The 15,215-nt window shown below is 60.0% G+C and overlaps 4 protein-coding genes across 4 annotated transcripts in view; 3 read left to right on the forward strand and 1 right to left on the reverse strand.

Annotated features, from left to right (window-relative positions):
- The first annotated feature begins 536 nt into the window (after nucleotides 1-536).
- Nucleotides 537-4,302, forward strand: SPRG_08024 (hypothetical protein). Its single transcript, XM_012347371.1, has 10 exons — nucleotides 537-1,304; nucleotides 1,347-1,416; nucleotides 1,472-1,957; nucleotides 1,999-2,352; nucleotides 2,401-3,393; nucleotides 3,457-3,543; nucleotides 3,589-3,742; nucleotides 3,788-4,014; nucleotides 4,060-4,136; nucleotides 4,190-4,302. The coding sequence occupies exons 1-10, from the start codon at nucleotides 553-555 to the stop codon at nucleotides 4,203-4,205; spliced, it is 3,216 nt and encodes a 1,071-aa protein (XP_012202761.1). The 5' UTR covers nucleotides 537-552; the 3' UTR covers nucleotides 4,206-4,302.
- A 15-nt stretch (nucleotides 4,303-4,317) lies between these two features.
- On the reverse strand, nucleotides 4,318-9,762 carry SPRG_08025 (hypothetical protein; the record flags this gene model as incomplete). The annotated part of the gene is made up of 4 exons (XM_012347372.1): nucleotides 4,318-7,108; nucleotides 7,154-7,383; nucleotides 7,410-8,114; nucleotides 8,173-9,762. The coding sequence occupies 4 exons, from the start codon at nucleotides 9,760-9,762 to the stop codon at nucleotides 4,318-4,320; spliced, it is 5,316 nt and encodes a 1,771-aa protein (XP_012202762.1).
- Nucleotides 9,763-10,965: 1,203 nt separating this feature from the next.
- On the forward strand, nucleotides 10,966-11,271 carry SPRG_08026 (hypothetical protein; the record flags this gene model as incomplete). Its single annotated transcript, XM_012347373.1, is given in 2 exon segments — nucleotides 10,966-11,040; nucleotides 11,059-11,271. 2 exon segments carry the CDS (start codon nucleotides 10,966-10,968, stop codon nucleotides 11,269-11,271), a joined length of 288 nt encoding a protein of 95 aa, XP_012202763.1.
- A 380-nt stretch (nucleotides 11,272-11,651) lies between these two features.
- SPRG_20561 (hypothetical protein) overlaps nucleotides 11,652-15,215 on the forward strand; it is a gene marked incomplete at both ends in the record, with an annotated part of 3,783 nt that continues 219 nt past the window's right edge. Inside the window, 3 exons of the mRNA XM_012347403.1 lie at nucleotides 11,652-12,053; nucleotides 12,107-13,408; nucleotides 13,447-15,206. Of these exons, the coding sequence (XP_012202793.1) occupies nucleotides 11,652-12,053; nucleotides 12,107-13,408; nucleotides 13,447-15,206 (3,464 nt within the window). The remainder of the gene's footprint in view (nucleotides 12,054-12,106; nucleotides 13,409-13,446; nucleotides 15,207-15,215) is intronic.

The following is a 15,215-nucleotide window of genomic DNA, read 5'->3' on the forward strand; positions in this document are numbered from 1 at the left end:
CTGTGCTTGGCATTGGTCGGGTCACGACGCAAGGCTTCATATGCGCCATCGACGGCGGTACGGACGCTCGCGTCGTGCGCAGACGCTAGGGTGAGCCTTTGATGCGCTGCGCCTAGTGCGCTAGGTGAGATGGATGCAGCCGTGGCTTGTGCGCGGGTGCCCTACCATCGACGTCGGGCGGCGGTTGCGTATTTGCTGTTACGAAAAAAGCGCTGCTCCTCGGAACACACTCCGGTTTCTAATCCGGTAGGTCAAACTAGGCCGAATTGGGATGCCTGTGGACCCAGAAAAAGGATATTTCCAAAGGGAACACTGTTTTCTATCGATTTAACACGCCACCGTTGGCCAGTTTTCACGACATATATATATGGGTTTTGAAAAAAAACCTGGTGGCATTTTGGCCCGCAGCACATACACTATTTTCCGTAGAAAGGCTTAAGCGCACAATATAAACATTCTATACATATTGTCCATGTAAATAAACATTCCGTTTTAAAAGATGGCGTCGGTTCGTTTCGGCTCGAAACGGTTCGACTCAGTGTTCCTGCGGATATGGAGTCCAAGGCCTCGGCGACGCGGCTGCCGTCGGCGCGGACGCTAGCCGCCGAAGACCCGCGTGGCGAGGCCGCGCTCAAGCAGCTGCGCAAGCTCTTCGAAGACGACGACTTTAGCATGGACGACGTCGCGCTGCACTTTTTATCGCTGTACTTTATGCGGCTCTCGACCAACGCGGTCATACACGAGGTCGAGTCGCTCTTCGCCCAGCACTACGCGACGCTGCAGCACAAGCTGCACATCCGAGGCATCTGGGCGTGGGTCGTCTTCCTCTCGGGCACGGTTATCTACGACTACCTGAGCCTCATCGAAGGCTACGGCAACATGTTTACGACCGACCTCATGAGCTTCAACAACCCGAATGCCAAGCTGGCCTTCATCATCACGCTCGTGCTGCGCTTCGCGGTCATCATCCCGCTGCTCCTAATCAACCTCTGGTCGGGCTACCGCGCGCAGTACAAGGTGCACATGCTCTGGACGTGGGTCTCGCACATCGCGCTCGCCTTCTACCCCGTCGTCTACAACCTCCTCACCTTCGACTTTGGCGTCTCGTGGCTCTGCCTCGTCATCATGTACTTTTACAGCTTTACGCCGATCCGGTTTCTTCACGCCGCGCTCTTCAACATGCTGCTCCTCGGCATGTACGCGGCGCTCGCCTACGGCGGCGTGCTCTCCTCGGACAAGATCGACACGTTCCAGCGCGAGTGGCTCTGGGCGCTTCTCTTCTTCGCCCTCATCTCGTACCCGAGGTAGACGATTCGCGGCATGTTGCACCCTCATAGCTTCTCTAGTCAATCGCGCGAGTTTGCGATCCGCGTGAGCTACATGAGCGAGACCATTCTCTTGTCCCAGCAGCACCAGGTACATGGAGCAACACTTCATGTACACCAAGCGATGACATGCAATCACACATTAGCTCGAGCAAGAAGAGCTCCGGTCCAAGTCGCTCCTCGGGAGTATGCTACCGGCCTCCGTCGTGAGCCAGCTCCAAGCCGGCCGAGAACTCATTGCCGACGAGTACGCGTCCGTGACCGTGCTCTTTTGCGAGGTCTGCGACTTCAACACGATCTCGGGCCAGCTCGACCCGGACCAAGTCGTCGAGCTTCTCAACACGATATTTTCCAAGTTTGACGTGCTCGTCGACTACCACTCGGTGCACAAGATCGAGACGATCGGCGCCGTCTACATGGTCTCGGGCGGGTGTCCGGACCGCATGACCAACCACGCGATCTTGATCGCCAACCTCGCGCTCGATATGATTGCAGCCATGCCCGACCTCCGCGCGCACATCCGCAAGACGTTCAAGTGGGCCAAGAACATTGGCGACATCAACATTCGCATCGGCATCAACACGGGCATTCTCATGGCCGGCGTCGTCGGCATCCGCAACCCGCGCTTCAAGGTGACCTTTCAATGTATCAACAATCGATCATGATCGCGTAGCTCTTTGGCGACACGGTCAACGTCTCGTCGCGCATGGAGAGCACCAACTTGCCGGGGCACATCCAGCTCACCGAGGCGACGCACGACGCGATCAAGCACGCGTACGTGACGGAGCACCGGGGCACGATTCCCGTCAAAGGCCGCGGCGACATGCAAACGTTCTTTCTCCGCGGCCACCAAATCGGCGTGCCCCGGCAAGCGCAGCCCGTGATGATTGTCGCACCCACGGTTGCCATCGCGAATCCACCCTCTCTCATCGTGGCCAAGCCGGGTGCTGTCGCCCCTCGCGACCCCGCGTCGGTCCGTGGCAGTGGTGGCAACATCCCCGATCTATCCAAACGGACCCTAAACGCTGTACACTGCTCGACCCATAGCGCTGTTCCATCCTAATTCTGTATGTAGATTGGGTACGGGGCGCCACCAGCCGAAGTCGAAGGTCGGACCGCCTTTATGAAGCTGCTGCGGAAGAAATCGTCGTCGAGCTCGATGCTCATGTCGCCGTCCGCCGCCAAAGACTTGGTCTCGGAGCACAAGCAAAACACGTTGCGCGAATCGACAGCGGCCTTTTACACGACAGAAAAGGTCGCGGCGCCGACGATGACGGATGCAACCGCGCTCATGGAGCTGCCAGCCGACATGACGAAGCGCAACGTCTTCTTCTACATCAACACGGACAACACGCTCGAGCTCATGTACCGCAAGGAGAACGAGAAGCGCTGGATGCGCTTCTTCCGCGCGTCCATCCTCTTGTGCATTCTCGTCAAGCCCGTACAGGCCATGTACTCGAGCGTCGCGCTCCTCAATGGTCGGCAGTTCCAGGCCGCCAACATCCTCTTCATCATCAATATTTGCTGCACGATACCGGTCTGCACGTGCTTTCTCCTCTTTACGTTCACCGAGACGTTTCTCAAGTACCGCCAGCTCAGCTCGGTGTGCGTCCTGTTGCTCATTTCGGCATTCTGGAATACGGAGCTCATTGCGATGCAATCGCGCGGCTACGCCTACATCTCGACGCTCGTCTTGTACCAGTGTCACTTTAGCATGCTCGCATTCGTGTTTCGGTTCATGGCCGCGCTCGTCATTCTCATCATGTACCTCATCTCCAACATTGCGCTCAGCAGCGCCATCGTTCCAGGCCAAACAACGACCGAGTCGTCGCGGGACATGCTCCTCCTCTGCCTCCGCAACGCGTTCTACGTCATCATCTTCTTCGTGCCGCAGATCTGGGTCGTCTTTACGTGCGAATTCAAAGAGCGCGTCAACCACTTTCGCGATCTCGTGCTCAACGCACAGCAAGCCAAACTGTTAGAAGAGCAGAACCGTGTCGATAAATTGCTTCGGAATCTCCTGCCCGAGAGCATCGTCAACCAGCTCAAAGCCAGCCCCGAAGTGACGGTACAGGACGCTGCTTTTCATTATTTTCAAGCATTTTCATCCATTTTCATCGATCGGGCGTAGATCGCCGAGACGTTCGAGAACGTTACGATCCTCTTCACCGACATGGTCAACTTCACCGCGTATTCGTCCCGCGTGTCGGCCATGGAGGTACTTTAACAAAATGTTTCGTCGCAGCGATCCACGGACGAGTAGCTCGTGCAATTTCTCAACGACATGTACACGCGCTTCGACACGATCTCGGAGAAGCGCGATCTGTACAAGGTCGAGATCATCGGCGACGCATACTTTGTCGTCGGCGGTTGCCCCCTCGTCACCACGAACGACGCCATCATGATCCTCAAAGCGGGTACGTTTCTCTTCCTTGACTAACGTGTGCAACTTGTGTGTCCAGGTCTCGACATGCTCAACACACTGCCCGTGCTGCGGCGCAACTCGTCCAACCCGAACCTCAACATTCGTATCGGCGTGCACTCGGGACGCGTCGTCGCCGGCGTCGTGGGCATCAAGGACCCTCGCTACCACCTCTTTGGCGAGACGGTCGCCATTGCGCAGAGTCTCGAGAGCTCTGGCGTCCCCGGCCGCATCCACCTCAGCGAGACCACGTACACGCGCATCAAGGTACACAGTGAACAAGGGTTAGGTTTTATTTGTTTTGACGCGTAGAACACAGACCCGAACGCGTTCAAGTTTGAGTACCACAAGATGCTCAACGTTCCGGGCCACAATACCAAGCTGCGCACGTACGCGCCGCGCGCCTCGATCCTCGATTTGCTCATCTGGTGGTTGTGGTTAGGTATTTTGTGACCTAGTTCGTTCGACCAACTATAGTAAGTCCATTTCATCGATTGAGTCAAGGCACACAACGTGAATATCATCATCCAATATTACACACTTATTCATCGCGAAGACCTCTCTCTACGCTCAATCCTCGGTCGGACTGTACTTGGGGTCCGTCGGGTTGTAGCCTTCGGTCGGGTTATACTCGGGCGACGCGGGCGAATACGCCGGCGACGTGGGCGAGTACGCTGGCGAGGTCGGCGAGTACGCTGGCGACGTCGGGCTGTACGCAGGCGACGTGGGCGAGTACGCCGGGGAGGTCGGCGAATACGCAGGCGACGTCGGCGAGTAGGCGGGCGACGTTGGGCTGTAGGCAGGCGACGTTGGGCTGTAAGCAGGCGACGTCGGGCTATACGCTGGCGACGTCGGACTATACGCCGGCGATGTGGGCGAGTAAGCTGGCGACGTGGGCGAATACGCTGGCGAGGTCGGCGAATACGCTGGCGAGGTCGGCGAGTACGCAGGCGACGTGGGCGAATACGCAGGCGACGTGGGCGAGTAGGCTGGCGAGGTCGGCGAGTACGCCGGCGACGTCGGACTGTAGTTGGGCGACGTCGGGTTGAGGCCGGGACTGTTGGGCACATACGCAGGGCTGGCCATGTAGCCCGGCGAGCTCGGGTTGGACGGCGAGAACGGCGCGAACGGCGAGAACGCACCCATGGGGCTCGCCGACGGGGACCCCGCGACGCTGCCGGGCGTCTGGAAGCCGGGCGTGTTGTAGCCGGGCGTGCCGTACATGGGCGTCTGTCCCCACGGCGTCATCATGGGCGTGTTGACGTCCGGCGTCGTCCACTCCTTCGCAAAGCCGTGCATGACCTGCTGCATCTCCGACGCGTCGTACTCGATCGCGTCCGCGAGCTTCTTGGCATCCAAGATGAGGTCCATCACGCCCGTGCCGAGGTGCGCGAGCTGGCCGAGCATGATGTTCTCCGTCACGCCCGCGAGCTCGTCGCCTTGACTGAACATGGCCGCGTCCATGAGAATCTCGACCGTTTCCTCAAACGAGCAGCGCACGAGCGGGCCCGAGTCGACGCGGTTGATACCGTGGCGCGTCACGGCCATGAGGTGGCCGCGGAACGTCATGACGTCGGCGAGGCACGCCAGATGGCGGTAGTTGACGTACGCGCCATCGAACGAAATGACGGCGCGGATTTCGTTGAGGAGCGCGCGGCGCACGGCCTCGATACCGAGGACCTCGATGATCTCGACAATGTCGTTCGAGATGGTGCGCGTCGCGTCAATGTTCTCAAAGCAAATCACATCGAGGAGGTTCGTGCCGTCCGTATCGAGGATCCACTCCTTCTTCATGACAAAGCCCTTCTCTTCGTCCCACTTGGTCATTTGGTTCTCGCGCATAAACACCTTCTTGATCTTGGGCACACCGCGGAGCTTCATTTGCGTCAGCATGTTGTGCTCGACGCGCTTAAGGAACGTGTCGTCTTCCTGGCCGACGCTCGAGTCGCCCGACCGCTGCAGCTTGTCTTCGTCGTCGCTCATGATGCGGATGCGCAGCACAAGCTTGTCGGCGTTATCATCCGTGTAGATGCAGCTCAGATCCTGGCCGTACTCGGACTCGATCTGCGCCGCAATCTCCTTCATCTCGAGGTTCTTGTCCGCCATCATCTTGCGGTTGAGCTCGATACGGAGCAGCCACGGCGAGCGCGCGATCGGCGTGTCCTCGTCAATCACGTCATAGTAGCTCGCGACAAACTCCTGGTCTTCCTCGACGACCGTCGACGTCGGGTCCGGGTCGTAGTAGATGGCCGTGTTGGCCGTCACGTCCATGAGCGTAGTGTACTCGAGCAGCGCCTGGAGCGACTTGGCCTTCTCAGCGTCCTCCTGGTAGTCGCCGCTGAGGTAGATCTGGATCGACGGCGTCTTGACGTCCTTGGCAATGTTGATGATTTCCTTGAGGCGCGGCACACCGAGCGTCACGTTCTTCGCCGACACACCGGCGTAGTGGAACGTGTTGAGCGTCATCTGCGTCGCGGGCTCGCCAATCGACTGCGCGGCGACGACACCCGCCATCTCGCCGGCCGCGACGAGCGACGCGAGAAACTTGCTCTGGATCTCGCCCATGAGCCACTCGAACGCCGAGTCGTTGAGGCGGAACTCGAGGAGCACACGCTTGACCGCGAGCGTCGAGCGCACGAGAATCTGAAACAGCAGCGTCGCGTTCTCTTGAGCTTCCATGCTCAGCGGATCGTCGCCCTTGACGACCACGATCGACGAGCAGAGCTCGCGGACGCCCTCAATGATGTGGCGCGGGTGCAGCGTGCTCGGCTGCAGCGTCGAAATGCTAAAGAGCTGCTGCGCGTTTTGCACGAGGCGCTTGATGTTGACGGGCACTTGCACCACGTTGTCCGACTCTTGGCCCGGCCCACGCGACGCCAAAATGAGTCGCAGCTTGGCCCGGTCGACGCCGAGCTGCGCGTACTCTTCCCGCAACAGCTGCTGCGTGTGCGGGTTGGTCTGGATGTCCGAGATGATGAGCGGGTCCATGTAGAGCTCTTCCGGGCAGTGCGGCACGCAGCCCAAAAGCGGGTCCTCCGGCTTGAGCTGGTACTTGGCGTTGAACTGGCCCGGCGGCAGCTTATGCGCGTCAAACGACTGCTTCTCGACCCACACCGCGTCCATGCCGTCCTCGCCGTAGAGGAACTGGATGATCTCGCCCTGCGAGTTGCGCACCGTGCCGTCGTAGCGCGACATGACGCTCTCCATCGCCTTGACGAGACGACGCTGGATATACCCCGTCTCGGCCGTCTTGACGGCCGTATCAATGAGACCTTCGCGACCACCCATCGCGTGGAAGAAAAACTCTTGGGGCGTGAGGCCCTTGAGGTACGAGTTTTCGACAAAGCCCCGCGACTCGGGCCTACATCGCATCAGCTACACATCTCCAACACATCGTAGGACGTACCCCAGGTCGTCCTTGCCGTAGTGCGGCAACGTGCGGTGGTTGAAGCCGTACGGAATGCGCTTGCCTTCGACGTTTTGCTGCCCGACGCACGCGATAATCTGCGAAATGTTGAGGTACGAGCCCTTGGAGCCCGACGTGACGGTCGCCTTGATGTTGTTGGTCTCGTCGAGCGAGTCCTGGGCCTCGCGACCCGACTGATCACGCGCCGAGTTGAGCACCTTGTTGACAAACTGCTCAAACGTCTCAATCATCGTACGGCCGGGCTGGAGCTCGAGGTTGCCTTTTTGCCCCGAGAGCACGAGGTCCGACACTTGGACTGAGCGTTCGTGATAATGTCGACAATCTGCTTGAGCGTCTTGACGTCGGCGATCGTGTCGCAAATGCCGACCGTGAACGAGTGCGCGACGAGCCAGCAGTTGACGAGACGCTGGGTCGCACCGAGGAACCGCTTGGCCTCGTCGTGGCCGAGCTCGAGCACCGTGTTGTGGATGAGGCCGCCGGCGCCCGTACCAATGTTCTTCTTGTCAATGATACCGGCGAGGAGCTCGCCGTTCTGGACAATCACGTGCGTGTCGCGCGGACTCACCTTGCGGTGGAACGGCAGGTCGTAGTCGCGCTTGTTCGAGTCCGATTGGTGCGTCGAGCAGACCGCAATAAAGTTGATGTTGGGGCAGATGGTCGAAAACATCTGCTTGCCCGTCCAGAGCGGGCGGTACTGGCCCACGTGCTTCTTGTTGGGGATCAGAATCGCCGGCGTCGGGACGCGGCCGTCCCACGTGCCGACCCACATGAGGAGGTTCATGACGAGATCCTTCTCGATGAAGATGTTGCGCTTGGTGAACTTTTGCACGCCGAGGAGCGAGTCCTGCACGATACCCATGACCGGCGAGTTGCGCTGCGGCGTAATGATGTTCTTGTGCACAATCATGAGCTCCTGCGCCTCGGCGCGGGCCGTCATGCTCTGCGCAGCATGATCCATCATGAGCGCCACCAGAACGAGGAGGATACGAGGGACGCACCTGGGGCACATGCAAGTTCATCTCATCGCCATCGAAATCGGCGTTGTACGGCGTCGTGACCGAAATGTTGAGCCGGAACGTCGACCAGTCGAGCACCTTGACGCGGTGCGCCATGATACTCATCTTGTGGAGACTCGGCTGCCGGTTGAAGAGCACGTAGTCGTCGTCGCGAAGATGGCGCTCGACGATCCAGCCGCACTTGAGCGCGAGGTCGCTCTTGCTCTTGATGTAGCGCAAATCGATGCGGTTGCCGTCCTCGCGGATGATGTACTTGGCACCCGGGTGCTCGAGCGGGCCCTTGGCGATGAGCTCGTGCATGAGCTTCATGTTGAACGGCGTCACGCGCTCGGGCACGGTCAAGTTCATCGCGATCGAGCGAGGCACGCCGACTTGGTCAATCGCCAAGTTGGGGTCGGCCGTGATGACCGTACGCGCCGAAAAGTCGACGCGCTTCCCCATGAGGTTGCCGCGAATGCGCCCTTCTTTGCCGCGGAGGCGCTGGCGCATTGTCTTGAGCGGCTTCCCGCTCTTCTGCTGCGCTTGGGGCAGCCCCGGCTGCTCGTTGTTGACAAACGTCGAGAGGTTGAACTGCAGCAGCTGCTCAAACTGCGAGATAATGTGCGACGGCTCGCCCTTCTTGACGCAGTTGAGCAGCGCGAGGTTGGCCTTGACGATGGACGCCAAGTTGTGCGTCAGATCATCTTCACCACGCGCTTGGCCGTCAATGGCGACGGACGGGCGCACATGCGGCGGCGGCACGGGGATGACCGTGAGGACGAGCCAGTCAGGACGGGCCCACTTCGGGTCAAAGCCGAGCGCGATGCAGCCTTCGTCCGTGATGTTCTTGAAGATCGAGAGCACCTTGGCAGCCGGAAGGTTCTGTTTGCGGTCGCCCGACCCCGGCACGTCTTCCATCTGCTCGGGAAACTCGACTTGGAGGTTGATGCCGACCTGGCGGTACTTGGGCTGGAGACCACCGCAGCCGCCGTGGCCGCCTTCCTTGGGCGCATGCTCGTTCTGGAGACCGCCCTGAAGACCAATGTTGAGGTCGTCGCGCATCTTCTTCATGTCCTCTTCCTCGCCGTACTCGCACATGGACTTGTTCTTGCAAATCTCATAGACAGCCTTGAGGCGGCGCTGGCCGTTCTTGATGCGCATGGCTGCGCGGAAGCGGTGGTCGCGCTCGTCGCTGAGCACTTTCGAGCAGTGGAAGCAGATGCAGCTCAGAATCTGCTTGCAGACCTTGATAAAGCCCACGTGGAACATGGGCCGCGCGAGCTCAATGTGGCCAAAGTGGCCCGGGCAGTCGTTGACCTTGGCGCCACTGCCGCTGTACGTGCAGTCGCACGTCTTGCAGCGCGCGCGGAAGTCGCACGTGCCCATGCGCGGGTCGCCGATGCCACCAATGACCGGCTGGCCATTGATAAAGGTCTCGGGCCGCGTGATGCCATCGGGGATGATGCGGTCGTTGACCTTGATCTGCTTGGTCACGCTCATGGCGCGGACCTCCTCGGGCGAGAAGACCCCGAACTGGAGGTACTCGACCCGGCGCAGGCGCGCAGACGAGTACGAGAACTGCGTCGTGCTCATCCTTCCGATGCCAATTCCGGAATGAGCTCGCACCACACAAACGGCTTGGGAACCTCTTATACTTGATATCCCACGCATTCCCAGAGGTTTTGTCACTTGCCGCCATTTGCGTTTTGCTCGACCAAGCACTGGCGCCGAGGTTGGCGACGCCACGACGCCACGCGAGGAGGCCATACGTGGAGGGCATGGGATGAGCTCATGCAAGGAGCCCAGGCGAAGAGGCCATGCGAAGAGACCACGCGAAGAGACCACGCGAAGAGCCCATGCGAAGAACCCATGCGTGGTAGCCGTCGTTGCTGGCGACCTCAGTGGGTAAGGGTCGGGAGGAAGGGTGCATCGTCTCGCGGCTCATGGCGAACGAATGTACATACACGCATGCATGTTAGTCGTGACCATGGTCGTGACGCATGGACGCAGCGCTCTATCTCGTAGCCACATTGGTGCTCGAATGTCAGGTCGAGCCTGAGGAGGTCCGGTGCCAGTGTGTACCAAGCGTAGCGTCCGGGAGTGGAATCACCTACGTCAAAGCCTCTGGACAACGATTCAAGTACGACCAGGGGTGGATCATACATGAATATTCCCCTCCGAGCACGATGGTACGAGTACTCAGGGGTCCTGAGTACGACCTGCTCCTCCAAGGGCCACGGAAACGCCATCCATGGATCACGGACTCGCAAGCGGATCACGCTGCGGCCTCGAGTTGCAAACGCAGGTGCACCAACCTCCAAGCCAAAAAGTCGACTGCCTTTCAAGTGGCGCCAGGCATGGTACAGTAGAGCGTCGGCGAATGCGATGAGCTCGAGCGCGATGCTCGAGACTACCAAACTCGTATTGGTGCACCAAGCTCATTTTGCACGCGCTATACGTTGCCGCGTCTTGGAGCGGCCGCATCGAGGGCCCGAGAGGGTAGCGATCGCGCCCAAGAGGCGAGCGCTGCAAAAGCACGTGTGTGGCCGGTGGGAGCGTTGCGGCCACTAGCAACTTGCACCACTTGCACCCTGGCAAGGCGCGACTGATAGTTGTAGCGACCGTCGACATCATCGTGTGTACGGAGCATGGCGATGCGAACCGCACTCTCACGCCCACGCCACGCTGCACATGCCGCAGCAAAGGCAAGCGAGCGGTATGTGACCAACGCAGCCTCGTCGCCGTCCATGTCCTCGACCATATTGCGCGCATGGGCCAAAGACAACGCAGCGTACCATGCATCGCCTGGTCAGCGGACGCTCGAGTGGGAGCTACGAGTCGACGGCCTCGGCCGTCTTTCCCGAGTACCTGGTACCGCGCTTGTGACAGGCTGGCATGCCACTCTCGCGTCGCCATTACATGATTCAAACGGAAGCCAGCACATGCAGCATCTTCCTGGGCCATCAACCTGGACCATCCATCGACCTCATGCGGGAGCTGCCAAGCAACCTCCATGACGCTGTCGTCGACGTGCAGCTGCGGCCGCGCGACATGCGCCATCTCCCGCTGCAAATTTCGTTCCCGAGACGTATCCGCCAATGAATAATTAATATCTTTTGCGGGCACGTATTTTTTATAAAACGATGTCGGTCGATCGTATTAAATGATACGTCGAGGACTGTATTTTAATAGTTGCGGCCACGAAAATAGTTTAAAATATCGTCGACATCCTGGCTCGGAAAAGGAAGCTTGGCTCCGAATTCGCACATACAAGTGCATTACGCACGGTGTTACCCACGATACAGCTGGGGCCATCGGGTGCAATGGACTTTTCTAAGGCAATTAGGAAAGAAGCGAGCCAATCAGACGCCGCTGTTACTGACTGCAGCACGAACCACGTCGCGCCCGGCTGATCTGCGTCCCGGAGTTCGTCTCATTCTTGCATATTGCAGCTTGGGATCAAGCCAGTCGACGCAGCATCGATGTCGACCTTCGGTGAGCAGTCCATGGGCGCGCTCGTCTGGGTGCCCCATGACAACGAGGTCTGGAAGAAGGCCCAGGTCATCGAGAAGCCGACCGAGACGACGGTCACCGTGCGCCTCATCGCCGACGGCGACGACTACGACCCCGAAGACGGCGTTGTCAAGACCTTTGACGTGCGCGAGATCGCCAAGCTCGCGGGCGAGGTCTCGGCCACCGCGATGCCCATCTGCAACACCTTTGAGAAGCTCGGCGTCGAGGACATGTGCACGCTTAACCATTTGCACGAGCCGGCGGTCTTGAAGAACCTCCAGCTGCGCCACGCGCAGAGCACGCCGTATACGTACACGGGCCAGATCTGCATTGCAGTCAACCCGTACAAATGGCTCGACCTCTATGGCGAGGTACGCAGCATCACACTCGGTGGTCATCAACCTTGCTCATCGCCGTTCCATAGGATCTCTACCAAAAGTACCTGGACCAGCCGCGCGCAGAGCTTGGGCCGCACCCGTTCGCGCTCTCGGCCACCTCGTACCTCGACATGCGCAAGCACCGCATCGAGCAGAGTATCCTCGTGAGCGGCGAGTCCGGTGCTGGCAAGACGGAGACGGTCAAGATCATGATGCACCACTTGGCGTCCGTGTCCGGCGGCGGCGAGAAGGGCTCGACCGTCATTGACCAGGTCCTCAAGTCCAACCCGCTCCTCGAAGCCTTCGGTAATGCCAAGACCAAGCGCAACGACAACAGTTCGCGCTTCGGCAAGTTTGCGCAGCTGCAGTTTGACGCGAGCGGGTACCTCATTGGCGCGCGCTGCGAGACGTACTTGCTCGAGAAGAGCCGCGTCGTCGGCCAGACCCAGGGCGAGCGCAACTACCACATTTTCTACCAAGTGTTTTCGCTCGCGTCGGAGCTCAAGAAGTCGCTCTTCCTCGAGGGTAACGTCGCCGACTACAACTTTGTCAAGGTCGGCGCTGGCTCGCGCGTCGACAACACGGACGACTCGGTCTTTCTCCAAGAGACGAAGGATGCCATGGACACGATCGGGATCGACGACCGCGAGCAGCACGGTATCTTTGAGATCGTCTCGGCCATCTTGAACCTCGGCGAGGTTGAGTTCACGGCGGTCAACGCTGAGAGCAGCCAGGTGTCGACGTCCGAGAACCTCGCTGCCGTCGCCGCGCTCCTCAAGACGGCGCCAGAAGCGCTCACCAAGACGCTCTGCCAGCGCACGATGACGACGCGTGGCGAGACGTTTACGATCCCGCTCAAGGTCGACCAGGCCTTTGACCTCCGCGACGCGTTCGCCAAGGGTATTTATTCGCGCCTCTTCGACTGGCTCGTCGGGCGCATCAACCGCGCGATCTGCTCGACCAAGAACGTCGCGTCGCACATTGGTCTCCTCGACATCTTTGGCTTCGAGTCGTTCGACCACAACGGGTTTGAGCAGCTCTGCATCAACTACGCCAACGAGAAGCTGCAGCAAAAGTTCAACAGCGACATCTTCAAGACCGTCCAGACCGAGTACGTCGAAGAGGGCATCCCGTTGGACTTGGTGACGTTCGAGGACAACCAGCCGATCCTCGACCTCATCGAAGGCAAGCTCGGCATCGTCGACATGCTCAACGAGACGGGTCTCCAGCCCAAGGGCGACGACCGCATGTTTGTCAACAAGGTCAACGAGTCGTTCGCGGACCACAAGAACTATGAGAAGATCCGCACCAACCCGATGCAGTTCAAGATCCTCCACTACGCCGGCGACGTGACGTACGACGGCACCAAGTTCCTCGACAAAAACAGGACACGCTCCCGGCCGACCTCATGGAGCTCCTCGCGTCGAGCCAGTCGTCGTTCATCCGCGACGTCTTCCCCGAGCTCGCCAAGGGCGGTGTCTCGAAGGACAAGAACGCCAAGCCGCCGTCGCGCCGCCAAGGCTTCCTCGTCGGCAACACGATCGCGGGTTCGTTCCGGAAGCAGCTCGGCGAGCTCATGGACCAGATCGCCAAGACGTCGACGCAGTACGTCCGCTGCATCAAGCCCAACGCCAACAAGAGTGCGACCGAGTTTGATCGGCACATGGTCGTGGACCAGCTCCGGTGTGCGGGTGTCATTGCCGCGATCCGCATCAGTCGCGCCGCGTTCCCGAACCGCCTCTCGCTCAAGGAGTTTACCTCCCGCTTTGCGATCATTTGCCCGTCCAAGCTCCGGACGGCGCCGCCCGAGGCCATGGTGCACGGCCTCCTCGAGATCCTCGGCATCTCCGAGTCCTCGTCTCGGAACGCCCGCTTCGCGATCGGGCGGACCAAGGTCTACTTCTCGTCTGGCCTCTTGCAGCATCTCGAAGACCAGCGCGCGGTCGTCTTGCGTCAGTACGCCACGCGTATCCAAGCACACATGCGCGGATATGTGCTCCGGAAGCGCTTCGTCGCCAAGCGCCAGACTGCGATCCGCGTCCAGACGCTGTACCGCATGCACGTGGCCCAGAAGGCGTACCGCCGCATGCAGCGTGGTACGATCCGCCTCCAGACGCGCGTCCGCGGAATGCAGGCGCGCAAGCGCTTTGCAGTCATCGTCGAAGCCGAGCGCGCGCGCAAGGCTGCAGAGCTCGCGCGTCAAGTCGCCTTTCAGAAGGCCAAGGCCGCTGCCGAGGCTGCCGAAGTCAAGGTGCAAGCTGCAAACAAGGCAACGCGCGCGGCCGAGATCAAGATCATGGAGGAAGACAAGACCCGGACCTCGAGCAACGTCGACGACGAACCGGTAGACACGAGTTCCGACGACGGCGACCGCCTCTCGGCATCGTCGCAGAGCATCCTGACGTCGGCGGCGGCACGCGTGGCCGAGGCTGAGGCCGCGGCCGTCGAAGCGCAAAAGGCAGCGATGGCCGCTCTGACACACAACCGCGTCATTCAAGCCGAGAACGAGTCGCTTCGTGCCAAGATGGCCGCATACGTGGCCGAGCACGCCGACGCGGAGCTTCTTCGTGAGAACGAGCGCCTTAAGCACCAAGTGCTCACGCTCCAGAGCAAGCTCGTCCGCGCCCAGGAAGTGTCTCTCATTAGCGCCAAGGTGGTCGACAGCCGCATTACCTTCCGCGAAGGCCGTCAGTTTGTCGAGTACAAGCTCCAGATCGAGACCAACAGCCGTGGCACGCTCTTTGTGTGGCACCGGTACTCGACGTTCCGGAACCTCGCGACAACGCTGCAGACCAAGAACGGGTACCGCCGCAAGGACATCCCGGACCTCCCGAACAAGCAGCTCTTTGGCAACTTTACGGATCGCATCATCCAGGAGCGTATCCAGAAGCTCAACGAATTCCTCGAAGCCGCGACCAACACCGACTACCTGCAGTGGGGCATCCGCGTCGACCAAGACACGTGCGTCTACAAGCGCCGGACGCGGTCGTCGTCGGGTGCGGACCGCGAGTCGATCGCGATTGGGCGCGAGTCGATGGCGCTGACGCACAACTCGTCGATGGCGTCGGAAGACACGTCGCGCGAGTCGGTGTCCCGGGAGTCGTTCTCGATCCGCGAGTCGCTCTCGAGCAAGTTTTCGCTGCGTCGGTCCAAAAA

Source organism: Saprolegnia parasitica (assembly GCF_000151545.1).
Source record: "Saprolegnia parasitica CBS 223.65 unplaced genomic scaffold supercont2.35, whole genome shotgun sequence".
In the NCBI taxonomy this organism is placed as follows: domain Eukaryota; phylum Oomycota; class Saprolegniomycetes; order Saprolegniales; family Saprolegniaceae; genus Saprolegnia; species Saprolegnia parasitica.